This window comes from Hippoglossus stenolepis, chromosome 5 (genome assembly GCF_022539355.2).
Source record: "Hippoglossus stenolepis isolate QCI-W04-F060 chromosome 5, HSTE1.2, whole genome shotgun sequence".
Lineage (NCBI taxonomy): Eukaryota > Metazoa > Chordata > Actinopteri > Pleuronectiformes > Pleuronectidae > Hippoglossus > Hippoglossus stenolepis.
The window spans coordinates 23,744,110-23,763,393 of NC_061487.1; the positions used below are offsets into that span (position 1 = coordinate 23,744,110).

Below are 19,284 nucleotides of genomic sequence, written 5' to 3' on the forward strand. Positions count from 1 at the left end.
TTGAGCTACCAGAGTGCGACAAAGCCTTGGGAAATGACTTTGCAATCAACCTCTGCTCACACCTTTCGCCTCTCGCTCTCGCTCACACACACACACACACACAGACTCTCCCTGCCACCGACTACTACTGTTCACCAACATATGTTTTACTGTGACAGAAAGGGCCACTGCTGTGAGGTTAAATGCACCGTTAATAATGACACACATATCGTCTCTTTCTTACCATCTTGGCAAACACACTTGAACCAGCGCACATGATTCACTGGCCAAGATTCTCCAATAAAACAGAGCCAGGCTCACAGGTTATTAACCTCCATATGTCTCCCAGCTCCCGTCACTGACTAGACACACACATGCACTTGCACTTGCACATGCGTTTTTAGGGTTGACTAAGGCCAACCTCTTAATGACTGACTAATGAATCCAGCATTATTGGCTAAATGTCTTATTGGAGATATATGGGTGTTTTTGTGAATAGCAGCTGATACAGAACAGGACATTGCAGTAAAAAAAGGTGCCAAAGAGGATTTTGTCTGTATTGTATTGCAGGTCCACTTTATGCAAGTGATCAAACTATAATACTCATAGGAATTAGGTCTATATATAAATAAAGTGCAACAGCAAACACCTTTAATGCAATCGCGGAATGAATTATGAGTAATTTAATGCTGTTGATAACGCTGTTGTCACGACACAAGTGTATCTGATATTTATGTGGAACACTAATACATTGTCTGTAATTATTTTGACTGATATTAAGGTTTGTGATCTGTTGAATACTAGAATTAACAACATATCCTCATTATATTAATAGAAAATGTGATTAGGTGTCAATTCCAACAAAATGTAATTGAATAGTTTGTTGGAGACCGGACTTGTATTTCTTTTTCTGTCTGTTTAATACTAGTTTTGAGATTTGATGTGACAGAAACAGCGAAACCTGTCTCAGTCGAAAAGTAGAAACGCTATCAACGTCATGTGCTGTTTGTTTAAGCCAAGTTTAACAATGTCAGGTTTTGGTTTTATAAGGGGGGTCATGAGCTGGGCTATTTCTTTCCGGAGGCACATAGCAACCTCTATAGGGAAGCGGTTACCTCAGCTTCTGTTTATAACCAAATTTATTACGAGTTAATAACCTTTCTTTTCATTAAAAAGCAAATAATGCATTATATATTGTTTTCAAATGATGTGAAACGTATTAACAGTGTTAATAGACCTATAGAACAGACCTTTTGACACTAACTGTACTGTTGTAATTGCAAATTGTCCTTTTCAATTAAACTCACCCATACAATCAAACACAGTTGAGTAAGTATCAGGTTATAATTGATGTTATGATAGTTGGAAGAAGTGTAATTTCTTTCTGTGTGGCTGGAGAGGTGGTCACTAAATGAGTCGGTTCCACTGTTTTCTCCTCTGGGACCGAGCGCCAGAGCACTTAAAAGGGAAAATTAGAAAGACATTAAAAAGCCATTAGGAAATATTCATATCTGATTTTCCCGAAAACCAGAGACGCTCCAAACAAATCAGTCAGCCAGCGAGAGAGAGCGTAAACACAATGACCACACATCACATCATTCAGCAGCCAAAACACACACTGTCCACTTTGAATACACACGAGCAGAAAGTAAGATAAACAACTCAATAAAAAAGGAAACTGTTGAGAACAGCGACATTGTCCAGAAGCAGGCTGTAATATTTATTTTTCCACTGGACTGTAAAGCTCCACTATTACACTTAGATGTTAGCTGGTGTCTGCAGAGGAACAAGTGTGTGAGTGTGTGTGTACAGTACGAGTGTGTGAATGTGCTAATGGTCCTCATGATTAGCTTTGTCTGTTTCTGACAAGCATCTGTGATGTGCTTTTGTACGTCGATGTGTGTTTTGTGTGTCGTGCAGTCTTCTTTGTGTAACTTTGTACGTTAGAGTGCTGTTGTTTGTCATTGTGCTGTAAATGTGCTGTCGCTGTCCTGGTCTGACCCGGACGACAGATGTTAATTAGTTTGAAGCTGAATCTTGTACTGTGCATCAAAAGGTGACATTTGTGTTTGAACTGTACTTCGTCCCTTTTAAATAAAAGAAATAAGCCTCCTCTTCATCGAAAGATTTAGTTTAGATTATCAAGTCCAACTTGATCTGCTTGCAAAATCTACCCTGAAGATGAAAATATTATAATTTAAGAAAAAGTGCACGTATTGATTTTTTGACAAACCTTGAAATGTGAGCAGAAAATCTGAAACAACGTGACGCCGACACAAAAACCTGTCACGACGGCAACGATACAACTTAAAAGAGAGTTTTCAGCGATAGACGCCGAGAAACGTAAATAATTTATTTTGACAGCCAAGTCAGAAGATCTTGTCTGAGAGCAACGCTTCGCTGTCGCTCTCGTGGCTGCGTTGAGACACATGAGCTCTTTATAACTCTGATCTGAGCCGTGTTCGCCTCTGTTCTCAGACAACTCAAAGGGATACGGGAGCAGGAGGGAGAAATAAGGCTCGCCGCCCACTTGTAATCCAGTTCCATCAAGTGAAAAATCCTAAAGTGTACACGGTGTGCGACTGTGCGTGTTGGCGTGTCGATAGCAGGTGTGGGCGGGACACACAGAAGAGAAAAGAGACAATTTGTGGCAAGAGCTAATTTAGCAGGAAGATGAAAGCTCAGAGGTTAGTGCCGTAAAGGAAACGCTCTTTGCATAAATGCTGACTATTGATCTCGGTTGTTCTCACTTAAGTGAGACATTTCGTTGGCCCCTCTTCTAAGTGGCACTAATACAGTGTATCTTTTCTGCAGCTTCGTCTTTTAAATATTCATAGGTTTGCTGGAACAACACTCTACACTGTTACTGAAGGTGGATCTCTAATGGGTTTGAAAATGCACTTTGACTTGAACATCGCACTTGTCTCATGCAGGAGACTGTTTTCTTAAATTATATTAGCTGACTTATAGTTGTGTAATTAAGTGTAATATCTATTAGAATAATATAGCAAATTAATGAGCTAAACACAAATGGTGGATTCACGCAAGTAATATTGATTCTTGAAGGAACGTGTCAGCAGCTGATGTTTTCCTACAAACTGAAAGTTATATTATACATATTATTCTTGTGTAACATACAGAACCACATATGAAATGTTGTGCTGACCTGTTCAGGCATTACCAAACTAAAATGCTGAGATCATTTGATTAATGATTTTCCAAACTCTGAAACCATCGCAGCAGTGGAGTGTAATGTTGTCGTTACATTGCCAACAGTTGGAAAGAGAGCACAGAAAACATTGGTCCCCGACCAACAAGTATGGTTTCTTTAAAAAAAAAATGGTGCAAAGCAAAGTAAACTACAGTAAATCAGAGTCTGGTGGAGCCGGTGGTGATAAAACCTCGAAGGATTTCAGTCTAAAAAAGGAACACGATCAACAGAAAGAACAAACACAGAACTATTTGTGTGGCTTCAGGCACCAGACCTTACGGAGGACGCACACGTATGTGTTGCGTTAACACTCGGTGATCCGTTTTTTTTCCGATGCTTGGCGCGATCGTCAAAACAACAATCATAACATTTCATGCTAGCTATAAAAATCCAAAACCAGATTACAGAATACAACAGATTCACCAGCTGCCTCTGCCTCCTCTGTGGTTTGATTGGCTCGCACCTGCACTTGAGTATATTTGTTTGAACACGATTCGATTGGCTGGTTCCTCGGCGGCAGCATTACATGTTGTGCATGTGGTGCAAAGCAACATCAGCACATTCAAAGTGTGTGAGCAGTGTTTCGGTCGAAGCCTCAGAGAGACGATATCTCAGAAACCATTCATGAGTCACATGGGGAATCATGTAATTCAGATAGGGGGACTTTCACTGAACTATAACAATTGGTGCCTCTTCTCATATATGTGACGACGAGTGTAAAATAATAGATTTTAATGTAATATTGATGTATATTAAACACAGCGAATGAGAACAAAGTCAGTGATTGTGGGTTTTTAATATAATCACATAGTTCCCGTAACCTCCGCGTTTGACTTTCAATTATTCCCTTTTTTCTTCTATTCAAGTCTGAATTGCAGAGCGTCCGTAACACACACACACTCTACACACACACACACACACACACACACACACACACACACACACACACACCTGCTCTCACACGCACGCACCAATTGTTCACAGCTCCCCAGTCTAACATCCAGAGCTACAGATCACATTAGAGTCCAAATGAAACTCCCAAAGCAGACGGCGGATTCATCCATCTCCCCCCTTAAAGCTGAGCCTGTTCTCCCGCTAAGCCCGTGTGGGTTTCCAGGAGGGTGATAGATATTCATGCCCTTGCCTCCCACTTTTTTTTTGGAATGTGCACCATTAAGTTTTACAAAAACAGCCGTAACAATCCGGGACATCTGGTCAGGTCATGCATACACTGAGTTTAGGAGGTAAATTGGTTTGAGGAAGTGAGGCGGTGGCTCTCAACCCTCAGGGACTGGACCCCTCTCTCCACTGAGCTGTGAGATGAAGTGGGGTGGGGTGGGGTGGGAGGAAGTGGGTAGGGGGGGTGGGGTTAAATATATAAAAACACATTGGTCTGTTTATATCAGTGGCCTGTTTTGAAACGATTCATTCTGAAAATAGACTGTAGATACAGATGGAAGATTCTTCTCCGCTTCCTCCAACTATCCAGAAATGAAGCAATTGAAGTCGCACTGATACTGACGCCTGACCTCAGCCGTCAATCATGACTTCTCTCCCTATTTATATAGCGATGAATGAGTAATCAGAACCAAACTTACTGGACACACATTAGCCTGAAAACCTTCTCCTCATGAGAGGGTGTAAAGGGATAATGTCCGAAACATTCAATGATCCCAGATATACTACTGACGACGTGTCATGATATTTAGAGAAAGATAAACTGAAATCCTTGAAAGCAAAACTCTTCACTAGAAGAGTACAGAGCAACAAAGCAAGTAAAACTATAATCATATATATATACGCAACAAGTATGGGAATGCACTTGTTTAAAACTGATATCAAAAATCAGCAAAACAAACTCTGACAGGTCTCTAGCTTCTTGATATTTGCGGCTGGTTGGGAATTTTGTATCGACTTTCAAACATACAAGGACTCTTCTCCATCTTGTCCTATTTTTTTAAATGATAACAAATATTTGACCCGTATTTTGACCCATCCGCTAACATGGAGGAGACGTGTTTATGACCTATACTGGAGCTAGTCACCAGGAGCCGCCAATCAAGATGCTTTGGATAACTTATGGGGCGTCGTCCATCTTTATGTACAGTCCATGATTCAGAACCATTATTTAAAAAGATATATAGCCCAACCTATTTCTTTTCTATCATCATCCTCGGCTTCAAGGCCTGAAGGGAAACACAGATCTCATCTGTTTTTATTACTGTTTCAAAAAGCTTGTACAATCATTTTAAATTTGCTTTTGGGCTTACTTCAATAATCAAGCAAAACTGTGACAAAGCTCTTTATCTGCACACCTACTGAGTATCAGGCTGTTGCAGGATTCACTTCATTTCCAAGAAGCTGGGACTTCTTCACAGCTACATGGAGCAGAGGAAATGAGGGAGAGGCCGAACTACTGTTACCTGCAGACGCCGGTAAGGAGAATCCACTGATGCATAATGAGCCAAAGATCAGTGTCAAACAGCACATGCACACCATGTTGTTCTTGGGTGTTTCCATGGGGGGTTTACAGCATAATGATTTGTACTATATCTGAGGTTTAAGAGCAATATTAAAAAACGGGTTGTTAAGTTAATGTGTCTATAAAGAGACAGAGGAAGGTCGTCTACCTCTGCTGTGTTGGCTCACCTGATAAGCTGACCCTATGAAACTCTATTATAAACCTGAACTCAATTTATGCAACACTTACTTTTAATGCAAACTGACTCCTGCTTATACCTCCTCCTTTACACATACACACACACGTGCACCACCAGCACCGTACAAGAGCTTAGCGCTGCTACTTCAAGTGTCTGCGTCCCCTGTTTCCAGTTTTTCTGCAGTGCAGTGCAACTTCGAACAAGTGTGTACTCGTACACTTGGATGCCAATGACAGCATATTACAGGAAACCCTATTATACATTTCTCACACTTCCCCCCTTCTCTTTGCCCGGTTTCTCCGAGTTTCTCTCTTGTTCTTTCCGTCGTCGCTCTCTGCCGTCTCCTACTTTATCTTTGCGTCTTTATCTGTCTCTCTATCGCTTTCTTCCCTCTCTTGTGCCAGCAAGATCTCCCAGTGATTGGAATCTAACTTACTGAGAGAAAGGGGGACGGCACAGCGCCAATGCTAATAGTCTGTTTCTATCCGAGAGCAGCTGAGTATGTGTGCGCAATAGATATGAGGACATCAATCACTGAGTGCTCAATAAAAGTACAGGGGCAGTAACAACTGTACACTTCATCCAAATTCGCAGCTAGCGAGGGAGGAGGAGGAGGAGGATGAGAGAAGAGGGAAGAGCAAGGAGAGAGAGATAAGGAGAGGGACTGATAATGCAGATAAGACGGTGATGCTTGACATTGGAATTGTGAATAAGTGTGTAATGAAAACAAATTCTCTCTCCTCTCCATCTCCATCCCTGTCTCATCCCGACTCTACTTCTTCTCTGGTGGTGTCGTCTGAGGTGCAACTCAGATCCAGTTTATCAAACCTGTGCACACACACACACAACCCTCAACGTCGGTACTGACCGTTGACCCACAATTATCTCTGAGTCCATTGTGGATGCAGCCCAACCCAGTGACCTGACCAGTGACCTGACCAGTGACCTGACATATCCTATATTGGCAAAAGGGGCTCAGAGATCCTATAGGATATGATAGAGATCCTGCAATAAAATGTTAAAATTGACCGAAAAACTTTCATAGAGTAGTTTCAATTATTTTGTAAACCGCCCACACTTCAGGATTATTTGGTCATATAATCGGCACAGAGTGACCTCCAGTCAGGATCACACCAGTGGTTGTCGAAAGGGGCAAATTATCCTTCAATAGAATAGGATTACTGGCAAAAGTATAATGACCAACCTTCTATTTCAAGCAAATCTATAAACCCCATACGGAGATGTAAGTGGTCAGATGATTAATGGCTATGAGAATAAAATAATTTATGCTTTTTAAAATATACGACTTTTGAAAAACCTTTCTACTGTTTAATTTGCATGAAGACCTGCAGCTAATTCATCTTTTCTGAAAGTGACAGATACTCAAAGTAACAAGTACCCAACTCCACAAGTACCCAACTCAAGTCATTTGAGTAACATGGCAGAAAGAATAGGAACTATTACTGCATTTCACTTTAAATGCATGTCATTAAGTGTAAGTGTGGCAAGTCAGAGGTTATAAGCACTTGCACACATTTTGATCTGCAAAGATATACTTTTCTTTCATAATTTCCCCCCCCTTATCACAGTCGGACAGAGAGCGAGAAAGAAAGTATTTGTCTTTGAAACCATTGTGCTTGAAAAGTAAGTAACCCCTGTGGGGTCGCTACAGAGACCCTGATCAGCCACTCTGGGCTGGATTTCAACTTGAAACCGAGCGGAGCCGCCCTCTTTGGGCCGACCAGCGCTCCGGGCCATGTGGACAAATTACCCACGTCACACCTGTTCATATTTCTGCTCTGTATCAGCACAGTGCAGCAGGTCTGTACAGGGGAAATAAATGTGACAGCGCTGAGAAAAGGGGGAAAGCAAACACTGGCACATGTCGCATCAATCACCCGTCACAGGGACTCAGTCGAAGTTTGTCTTTTTGCTCTGGTGCCAGAAAAGTATGTGAAGTGAGAGAGAAGGCCTGAACAAAAGTGAGTGAGGACTATCGGGCATTTACAGTATTTTTAATATCTAATCAGCTCCTATGACGCTAAGTCAGGTGAAAGGATTTGTTATATTGTAGAAGCCTACAACACTTTGACCCGTTCACTTCTGCTCAAATAAGTGTTGAATCGCATCGAATAAAGACAAAAATAGCAAGTGGTGAATAGAGTCTTCGGGGCTTTGTTGCTTTTAAAAGTGTTTTAAACACATTGGCAGCTGCAGGAGCTCAGGTGCTGCAGCATTTCACAGATATTTTTCCAAGAACAGAATTTAACCGCCATAACGCGAGGACAAGGAGGCAATAACCCATTTGATGTGAGTGACTGTGTGTGTAGCTTGTGTGTTAAATCACAGGTGACGGGTCGGGCCGTGGGACAGGACGTGTTTACAGGTGCAGGAGAGGTCTGGACGGGACTTGGAGATAATTGCGGGTCCAGGGGTTTGCAGGTTGGGGTTTGCAAAAACTGACCCTTGCAGGAAACTGTATAAAGTGTTGAAATTAAGGAGAAAAGGTAAAAAAAAACACTAGCAAACATTTATGCATGGTTCCATGGACGGTCACACCAGAGAGGGTGGTCGCTTTCCTCTTCCTGTCATTGCTTTAGAGTTACTGGCCCATCCTAGTTTGAGTTTAGGAGAAAGACTGATTATGAATCCCACCTACAGGATTTACCTTTTCACCTAAATAAGCCGTAGAATCGGTCTTTGCTCTCTTTCAGCCCGTTGACTGCAGGTGAGGTCTGTATGAGGCTCTCTGCCAACTCCACTCTACAACTGCAGATGCTCCGCTGAGAACAGCGAACGAGGACCCGCATGCGTCCACTAAACAACGACGGAGGAGCGAGCAGCTGAGAAAATTAAAGGGGTTTCATTGTCGGTATCTGGCTGCAACAGAGACGAGTTGTGCGAGGACACTCAATGGACACACGACTGCACAGCTTTTGTACTTTGTGTGTGCACGTCGTGTCCTTCTCATTGAGTGTAACATCACTTTCGTAAAAATTAGCAAGCTTGAGTAACACAATGCAGAACAAGGGGGGGGGGGGAGAAGAGAAGTTAATATCAATTTAAGGTGCAAAAACAGCTCCTCTTTGCATCAGTTGAAAAGCACAACCCTGTAATTAAAGCAATTTACTCCTGCTTCACATCCCTCTCTGCCTGTTCCTCTTGGCATCTTCTGAGATTGTTTTCATTGTTTCCTGGCACGCTGACTGTATGACCCCCCCATCTCTCTCTCTCTCTCTTTTTCCCACTCTCTCTCACTCGTCCTTCCTCTACCACGCAGTTGGCATGCCTTCACTCAGCTGCCAGAAATGGGAAACAAATCTAAACATCTGATTAGCCTGTAATCAGCGCCTTCACATCCCAGAGGAGGAGGAGAGGACGGAGGAGAGTGTGGAACTCAGCCGGTCTCCCTCTCTGCACAATGACGTTTCAATGAAAACCTGTGATACTGTAATTATTGCCCCCCGGTGGGACAGATATGCATTTGAAATTGCCCTCAGGACTAGAATATGTCTCTTTTCTCTCTAACCCTGTGAAATCGTCGGACTTGAATCACATCTGGATGATTCAGCAGCCCTCACGTCCTCTCTGTCCCCGGTAGCTTTTCAGAGTTGATCATTTTCCCCGTTGCCTCTCTAATCTCAAAAGTCATCGGTTCAATTAAAATGTATTCAACTCTCCATTTGTGTCACTGCAATCACAGTGGGCAGCTGTGGCTCAGGAGGTAGAGCGGGTCGTCCACTGATTGGTGGTTCAATCCCCGACTCTTCCATTTCCTTTCTATATAAATACAGACCGAACAAGACTTTTTTTATTCAGACAATGTTTCTAACTCTCAACCCACCTAATGTGAATATATTAGATTTTCTCAGTGCGTTGGACACACACGTCGTTAGAAAAGCAGAAATGCAACACACACTGCAGCACATTCAGGTGTAATTACCACAAACAAGTCCTGTAATAGCATTTAAAGTCGAGTTATTGAGCCTTTTTACTGAATAATGCAGAGAGGAATTCAGATTCAGTGACACGGTGCAGTTTTAACTCGGCCGAGGCCAAAGACGAGGACGTCAGCACAGCAAAAATAAAGAAGAGAGAAACAACGAAAAGAACTTGAGGAAGTGCTGGGGAGATTATTCTGACAAACTCCTTTGTTGTAGAAAAAGTTTATCACCAGTATGAACTGGGCTACGAACTATAAGTGGGATTTTGTATATTATTTAAGACAGTTGCCTGTTTGAACGTCCAGTGTTTCTTTCCTAAACAACGTTGACTTCCGATGCCTCCGCACAGATTCTGTGAAGTTGTGCGATGACCCAGTTTCAGGTTGTGCGGCCCCGTGTTCTTCGCAGGGTTAATCTTTAATGTGATGTGTTGAGAGGGAAGAGGGAGAAGGAGGCTAAATCCATTTAGTTATGTTTTACTTCTATGTGGAAAAAATCTGGCTAAACAACTGTGTGTGTGTGTGTGTGTGTGTGTGTGTGTGTGTGTGTGTGTGTGTGTGTGTGTGTGTGTGTGTGTGTGTGTGTGTGTGTGTGGCCACTTTGAACTTTAGGCTAACTTCTGGGATTAGTTACTTCATCATTGATTTACGTTCCCATTTCATCCCCATCACCTTGTAGTCTGTGCACTTTGTAGTAACCAGTGTATTTAACTGGCCCGGCAGCATATCTGGCCCGACACATTTCCAGCCAACCACATATTCATTAAAGTCAACCCACGAGTGTTATTACATTTTCTTGTGAGAGTCACATTACATCCTCCCCAGTCTCTCTCTTCCCCTCATGTCCTGCGTCCTCTCTCTGTCTTCTTCTCTTCTCAGTTATCCTGTGCAGACAATGTGACAATGTCAGGCTGATCTGAGGATGATCGCATTGTGTCTGACCTCCATCAGTTCAGCCTTTGTAGCATTCGACATCTCTCTCTCTCCATCGCACTCTCGCAGTCTGTCTGTCCGATCGCTCTCTCTCTCTCTCTCTCCTTCCGCGTCTCTTCTGCTCCTCAAAGCTACCTGCCAGTTTTCACGCCTGACATTCCAGCTCCCCATCCCTCTTCCTTTTAAAAGCCCCGTCCCTTTTAACTTGAGTATGACCAGAGAGAGAGAAGCGCGAGCGGACAGGTAGCCGCTGAATAATGGATGACCCGACAGTTAGAAATTCTCTCTATTTTTTCAAAAGCAAGGAGAAGAAAACAACTTAAATGCATTTTGGAGTAGATGGAGAAGTTTCAGTGGAGAGGCGCCCGAGCCCTGAGACCCTGCGAGCGTCGGTTTAACTGGAACGCGTGGTGCTGTGCGACGACTTTCAGAGACATGATGGAAATAGGTTATATTTTAACCGATATCTCCATTTTCCTACTTCCGATGAACTGGTGCTCAAAGAATTCTGTTTCATCTCCCTGCAGCTTCTCCACGTGGAGGGACATCTCGTTTGTTTTCGACCTGTTGTCTGGTTTCAGTGGACAAACACAGAAAATATTTACTCTGATCACTTGAAGGATAATAAAAAATCCTCTAACCACACACACACACGCCAGACGAGAAAAAGATAACAAGAAAACCAATGGAAGAAAAGTTGTTGGTCTCAGCTCTGCAGAGAAACAACACCGTGCTCAAACTACGGCTCGGAGCCTCGATGGGGTTCTTCACTTTCTGCTTCTACAGTCTCCTTTTCCCATCGAGCATCAATTACTTGAGTGTAAATAGTTGTTCGACAAACTGATGAGAGTCCCGTCGCTGCCTGGGAAAGAAAAAGACCTAATTAAATTAGCCAAACTTTCTTAATGACACTTCAAATGATTTGCTTCCCCCTTCACAGCCTACTGGACTGGCAGCGGAGCAGGGAGAGGAGTCAAGCTTAAAATGGGATTTGTAGAATATTAGAGCAAACTTTCTCACTTTCTAACTTTCTTCCAAAAAATTATTTCAGGGTACAGATCTACCCTGAAGTGCAACACTTTCCCTCAATATGGAGTGCCCACGCAATGAGCAACACACTTCTCTATTCAGAGGTTTTACCAGAGATAAACTTTTTTGGCGAAAACAAGCCCAATTTGCTGTCTCCCGTCCACGCCGCCGCTGCTGCCGCCGCCGCCGCCGCCTGTCTGCTTCCTCCCTCAGCAACAAAAACCAGTCCGCTCGTCTTAAGCCCTAAACCAGCGAGGAGGGCTATAGGAGACGTCTTCGGCAGAAACATGAGTCAAATCCCCCTGGAGCCTGATAGTTTGCCCTAAATCCTGAAGAGGATTAAAATGACTCACATTTGCTGTAATTATGTAACTTGTCTGTTTGCGAGGAGAAAGAACGGGAAGAGGGGACCATCCGGGGTCACTTTGAGGCGAAGAGCTGCGAATAGTGACGAGTGAGAGAGAGACGGAAAATTGCTCTGTTTTTTATTTTGTATTATTCTTTTCTCTACTGAGCTAAATAAAGTAAATTGAAAAACATAATTCCTCTTCTCTCTGTGGACACTGTGGAATCGATGCTATTCAACATTTAAAGAATAAACTTCTATTAATAGTCGCATAGATGTGATTCGTGTGAGCCAAACATTTTCTTTCATCGTGAGGGTTTAAATCGGGATTTAAAATACGTCTCCTCTCCTTCTCTTAACATCATCTTAAAAATAAAAAATAAAAAGTGAAGAGAACATCAATGGCTGTGGAAGCGTTTGAGGCTCATCAGAGTCCGGGCGACTTCAAAGCTCCGACTCTGACGAGGTCAAAGTGTAACAGATTTCGTTTATTTATTTGCTGAAATGTTGCACCCTCGCAGCCAAATAACCTGTTTCTCTGCATCATTGAGGGAGAAGAATAATTGGTAAAGGAAAGCTGTCTAATAACGTGGATAATGAGACAGCCCTGACTAACCCTGCGTGGTTCTGCTTGGCTGTGGGCTTGAATCCAGGCTAATGAGAAGCCTGCACGGCTCAGCCTGGTCCGTCGCAGCGCAGATTTTTTAAAGCATGTATCCAACTTCAAATAGAATCAATTAGTGGCGTAATGTGAGTGATTAGACCTCTAATTAACATTTCCATTAATGTTCATGGAGGTGGCGAGTTGTCTCAGGGCTTGATCTTAATTCTATCATCCTGTGTAAAACATGTATGAAGACTGCAACTGCAGGGATTAATATGGTGAAATCTTTTGGGCAAAGTTTCATACCAACTACTTCTACACTGCTTTCTCCCTAGTGCCATCCCATGCCTGCTCCTATAGAGCAGTGGTTGAGAGACGCAGAACGAAGGTCGTGAGATGATTTCCAAGATGTTCTGGGTAAAAGCAAAATAAAACCATGCACAGGAAACACTGCAGCACATGTATTGAAGCAAATTCATTTTGACTTGTTCAAATAAATATCCTGTGGAATGAATAATGGTGGTTGCAACTCTTTGGCCCAAGTATTTTGGGGGTTGTGGGGTGAAAAGTTTGACTCCTCTAGATGTCCTCTGCTGAAGGTCACCTGACCTCTGTTGTTATGACCACCTGCGTGCACACCTACAGCTCCTGATAGGTCACGTCGCGCTCAGATGAAAATTTTGAAGGCAGACATTTTTAAATGTCACAGTACGAGAAGCAGGAGAAGGTGTTCAAAAAAAAAATCATTATAAATGGCTGAATTCCATTTAGCTGCTTAGGTTTTAGGGTCAGAAGAAAAAGATCGGTCAGTTAAGCATCGTCTCTTACACGGAAGTGAGAGGAACTCTAATTAGTTAAATGAGTGAAAACACCAGGAGGAGAGTGACCCACGGACGTGAAGAGCTTTTAAAGCAGCAGGTTTCATACAGTGTGTCCATATGGGAAAAGGCGACAAGATAAAGTGTGCTCCAAGAAGCTGGCGTGCACAGTAAAACTTATTTTTCTCTCACACTGCAATGCACAGGGGAAATGATGGAGCTGCTCACAGCTGGAAAAACATTAAAACTGCTGGTGGATGGTGGTGGGAGCTTTGTGACTCAGCCCTAAAAAAAAAAGGATAGAAAAATGCCTCTGGAATCTCTGGAAAAACATTTTGAGGTCTATAAAACTATAAAACAGTAAAGTATGTTGATTTGTGTGCAGCACCTGCAAAAACTACAATAACTGAACTGTATGCATAGTGTCCATTTATTGTAATATGGAATTGTAATGCAGCAAGTGTCTCTAAGTTTATGTGTGCGAGCTCCGTTGGGCACGAGGGACCCGCGATTTTCCTCCGGAATAGATGATGAAGTGCCTCCTGTAATCTGGCGCTGGCTAAAATGCCACCTGCAATGATGAATTTCAGTTTGAGAGCAGCGTGGCAAAGATTTCATTCCCCACTGGAATTTTAATCCTGTCTGAGTGGGGCCCCCGAGTCTGAGGTGCGGTTGAGCTGCTGTCCAGAAATGTCACACATGGCAGATTCGCACAGGTTTAAAAAAAACGAGGATGATCGCTGCCATTGTTCCAATTCACAGGAGGACCCCAGGTAACAATAGGCCGGTGAAACTGGGGCTCAGCTGCCCATTGTGAAGCAAATGGTTCATAATGGAGTTACTCCAACAAATTCAGCAGCCGGCTACTTCACATCCTCGTGTCTCCTCGCATGTCGTGTATTCACAAAAAGCTTATTTACCAATGTTAACTCACTGGTCCATAGATTACTGATGAAACAATGTAAAGAATGAATACAAATCTCACATTTACACACCTACAGTCGTGCATGTGTGTGGGCTGGGCACTGGATGCATTTGGCTTCCGACCAGCGAGTCAGACCGATTGTGTTTCATTTGACCTGCGCATCCCACGGAGCAGACACACACACAGACACAGACACAGACACACACACACACACACACACACACACACACACACACACACACACACACACGGTTGTGCCGAGACAGGCAGCAGAAGAGAGAGGAAGGTAAACACATCTCTTCTCTTTGCTTATTTAATTCTGTGCACAACAGAACTCTCTACTTCCAACTCTTCAACTCTCCGTCTTTTCTCTTTGTCCTCAATCTGTCTGCAGGTCACATTTATGACACTTAAAAGCCACTGTAACTGGCAAAGTGTCACGGGGTGAAATGCTAATAAATGCAGATGCCATATGGAATAAATACAGAGCTGGATGCTGAGGACGAGAGCAGGAAGGAAGATGTCAGAGTCCTCTGTGGCTCTATAGATTCAATATCACCTAAATCTTCACAGAACCCTTTTAAGTGATCAATATAGCTTAAAAACCGACCTGAGTGAGTCATGGGGAAAATCATACCGATGCTTCAATGACAACATAACATTGAAAGTTGAGTCTTGCATCAGGAGGAAGTTTTTCGGTTTGGAGTGCCGTTCGTGTAAAGTGGATATTGAGAAAAGGTCATTGAAGGACAAGCCGACAAGATGAAGTCAAGACGTCGTAGAGAATGAAGCAATAGAATTTAGAAGTGTTTTCTATCTCTCACCAGGTTTGGTGAAAAACCTTTCTGGCTTAAAATCCTCTCGCTCCCGTCTCGACTAATAATCAGTGTTTACATAAAACCAGGCAGGTTGTATTTAGCTGAATGTTTCTATTGTACTTGACTGTTTAAATGGGATAAATTTGGATTCAGACAGTCAATCCAATAGCAGCGGTATCCGCTGCTATTGGATGGACTGTGGATTTGGGTCCAGACCACAGACCTGTATATTGAGATGGACAACGTGTCTCCACTTCCTCCCACGATCCAGAAATGAGGCCAAAATATCCCAGACACAAACACTGCCATGTTTTCAGCGGGAGTCTGTGCAGGAGCAATCCGAGGAGGGAGCCGTGGTTGCAAGGTCGGGTTCGTCAAGGTCGGTATCAGCTGTCAATCATGACATCAACAAACTAATCTAAACCAAACTAAATGGAACTAAAAACCATCTTTGAGATCTTTTTTCTTAATGTGTACTTTGAATTTTTTTTGTTTGGTCCATGTCCCATCTGCTAACATGGTGGAGGCAGGACTCATTTAACCTCTAATGCAGCCAACCATCAGGTGGCAATCAAGAAACTGCATATTTACGGAGCTGATATGTCGTACATCTTCAAATACTTCAATACAGATGAGCTCAAACATCTGCAACTACTGGATGATGAACCTGAACTTTGGTGAGTCCTTGACTTCTAGCTGACATCTGTGCTTTTAAGAGAAATGATTATACAACAGTTGGATGGAGCACCGCTGCAATTTGCTCCACGGATTATTTTTCTCCTCGGGATGAATTGTAATAACATTTGTCGATGACTTAACTTCTGGTTGGGAGCCATTATCATGTCAAAATCTTAATTTGTCTTTCTCACAAAAAAGCCTCAGGGCAAAACCAAAGAAAACTGCTTATGACTCTACTGATTTTTTCAATTTTGTATGTGACCTGACTCGTTATCTGAGGACGCTGCTTATCAAAGCTTTACGGCCACAGGTCATGACTCCTGCTCCAACGTTCAGTGGAACAGCTCCGTGTTATGTAGCGTTTGATAGTGACTCACTTTTACAGGAGATAAAGCAGCATCAATAATTTGAGCAGTGAAGTCACGATCCGGTGGGTTTTATTCCCCTCATTATTGTTCCCCGTGTGTTTACTTAGCTGTGTTTTTTACATTATATATAATTTCCAAGGGAGCAGAAAAAAGAGCAAAGCAAATTGAGTATAAATTAGGGCCTGAAAGCCAATGATGACTTCTCCCATCTTGTAAAAGGAAGTGCGGCACACGCTCTTCGGCTTTTCCCTGGCAGCAGGAGGAATGTTTTTTTATTGTTGCACATAGTGAAACTAATAGCCTCGCTGTTATGATGATGCTCGTATTTGAGAGGGGGCTTTTCTCTGCAACAGTCAAAGTTAATGATCTGCCCCGCTCTCAGCTGACTGGGGTGAACGCTTTGACCTGTGTCGGGGAATTGCAGATTGTCGGGGGCGATATATTCAGTCTGTTTACACAACACGGACACACGACGCAGCCTAACAGGCGACGGGAACATTGGAGGTGAGTAATGTAGGAACGGAATCGGGACGAGAGGAACTAGATGGAGTGACGAGGGGCTCAGAAACGCACGAGAGGTGAGAGCCGACAGTTTGAGACGTCGAGGCAACAGCTAAAACTACATCCTCTGACACGTTGCGACACGCCAACTCAGTTTGCTGGCATCATCCGACAGCGGGAATAATACAAACGTCACACGCACAACAAAACTGAGAACGATAATGCCGCTCATCCGAACAGAGCGACGCTGAATGCAAAATCAGAAAGCTCATTACTGACAATACTGCGCCGCCAGCTACAGCAGAAGACGTTCAATCACACAAACACAAACAAGCCCTCTCCCGCGCTTTCCCCTCATCTCGCTCTCTTACAATTTTTGCGGCTCGATTTCAATTAGTCTCACTCGGTCTCTTACCTGACGCTCTGTATCTGCAATATGTCTGGATCTGTGGCGTTGAGCGAGGCCACGAAGCTGCCCACAGGGACGTTTTCCATCTTGGTGACGATCAGGGGATCGGGGAAGAACACGGGGCCCTCGTTGACATCCAGGACGGTGACGTGGACGGTGGCCGTGGAGCTGGAGCCGTAGCCCACGTCGGGAACCAAGGGCTCCTCGTTCTCTACTTTGATGAGTAGCGTGTGGAACGCTGTGGCCTCGTAGTCCAGGGGCTGAGCAGGGGAAATGATAGGGAAGGTAACAGAGGGGTGATTATATTGTCAAGTGTGATATATAAAAACACTTGAAGGTCTCCTGCACTTTACCTTGACGACAGACAGCATTCCCTCGTTATTGTCTGGATTGGTTTGGATCTCGAAGCTCTGCGTAGGATCTCCGTTAATTATAGAGTAGATGGCTCTCCACGCCTCCGTGGCGGGATCGTCTCTGTCGTCCACTGTGAGGTTGACCACCACCCCCGTCGAACCCTCGTACACGGACGCCTCAAACTGTTACAGGAGACAGATAGAACACCATCAGCGAGCGAGAACAACCTGAATCTACAGAGTAAAACGGAACAAATCAGAACTCAGACAGAGACGACGACGCACATGAACACCTTCTATTAGGAGCTGATTTGTGTAAATCTGAGGGTGTGCTCAGATTGAACGTGGAGGGAATTTTACAGACATAAAGATAACATGGTACGTCAATAGAACGATGTGAAGGTGAACAGGAGCACATTCGCTTTAAGGTGGTGAGAATTAAGGCAACAGCGCCCGTCGGAGAAGTTTCCATCTGATTCCACATATATAACCAAGTCCACCTCATGAATAGAGAAGCAGATCATCAAGAAAGTTTGACCAGAAGTTTTCTCAACTACGATGCAGAGATGTTCTTCATCAAACATCTTTGCTAGACGTCAAGGATGCACACATTTCTATATCTCTAAAATATTATCATTATCGGTATTATGCAGATGATGCAAACATATCTGACAGATAAAAGAATGCGGAAGACCTTCAAAAGTACATTGGATATTCACCATCTCGTCCTATGTTCTTAAAACAAAACCTATGGCTTCTATTCGGTCATTATGATTTGATGGAACCAACCTTTAAAAACTATTTTCAAATGTAATAACAAGTTTAATTTTGACCAGAACTCGGTTGCAGTGGCTCATCAATCATCAGCCCTGTGAGCCATTACCGGGCTTCTCCAACAGCCATTCCAGTAAAAGTGGTAGATCCCGTTTTTTTATATTTGAAATTCATCACAATGCAAATGTGGCAGTGTCACATTTTAAGACACAACATGATATCACGACATAAGAAATTATGACGTGAGATTGATGCGGATATAAAAATGATTTTGATCTACATATTTTACATTTTTGTTTTATATCCATCATCATTGCACGAGTTAAATAAAACCCACACCATCTGCCTGTGGCTGCAGATTTATGGTGCTGTGCGTTCGCATCGTGCCGCGCTGCACCATCCAGACAGTGTGACTATCTGAAGAGGCCACTTTTCACTTGCTGAGCTGTTGAGTCATGCATCTTTAGTGGCGATGTGATTGGCTGATGATTTATTAATCACCACCCCCCTCTGATGCATATTCAAACAGCTCATTGGTACAACTGCATGAACCAATGGTAGCACAGCCCATGTGCTCAGGACTCGCCACCTTGCGCTTGCTGTTGTGTTTGCGTGAAAAATAAGGGCCCTGAAATATTGTTTATGACATTTTTTGTTATTAAATGTCATATGGAAACAAGCTTCCCATGCAAATAAGAGCCTCGGCTGTCACAGAACCAGGATAGAGTATAAATAAAGGTTGACTGAATGAATAATTACTCTGAAAACAAACTGCTAGTAGACTGCAGCATATTCTGCAGTCAAATCCAAGAAAAACACATGAATCCACAGGACTATAAACACTTGAATGCAGTGACAAACAGCACATGTAACAAAATAAACACTATTCATGCCTCGCAGTGCATCTCATTTATTCTTCCAGTGTCACTCACTTC

At 43.2% G+C, this 19,284-nt stretch overlaps 1 protein-coding gene across 1 annotated transcript in view; it reads right to left on the reverse strand.

Annotated features, from left to right (window-relative positions):
* The window catches only part of cdh13 (cadherin 13, H-cadherin (heart)), a 283,404-nt gene that overhangs the window by 36,263 nt on the left and 227,857 nt on the right, over positions 1–19,284 (reverse strand). The window contains exons 10-11 of the mRNA XM_035155785.2: positions 17,576–17,758; positions 17,229–17,482 (exon numbers count right to left, since the gene is read on the reverse strand). Coding sequence (XP_035011676.1) covers positions 17,229–17,482; positions 17,576–17,758 — 437 coding nt within the window. The remainder of the gene's footprint in view (positions 1–17,228; positions 17,483–17,575; positions 17,759–19,284) is intronic.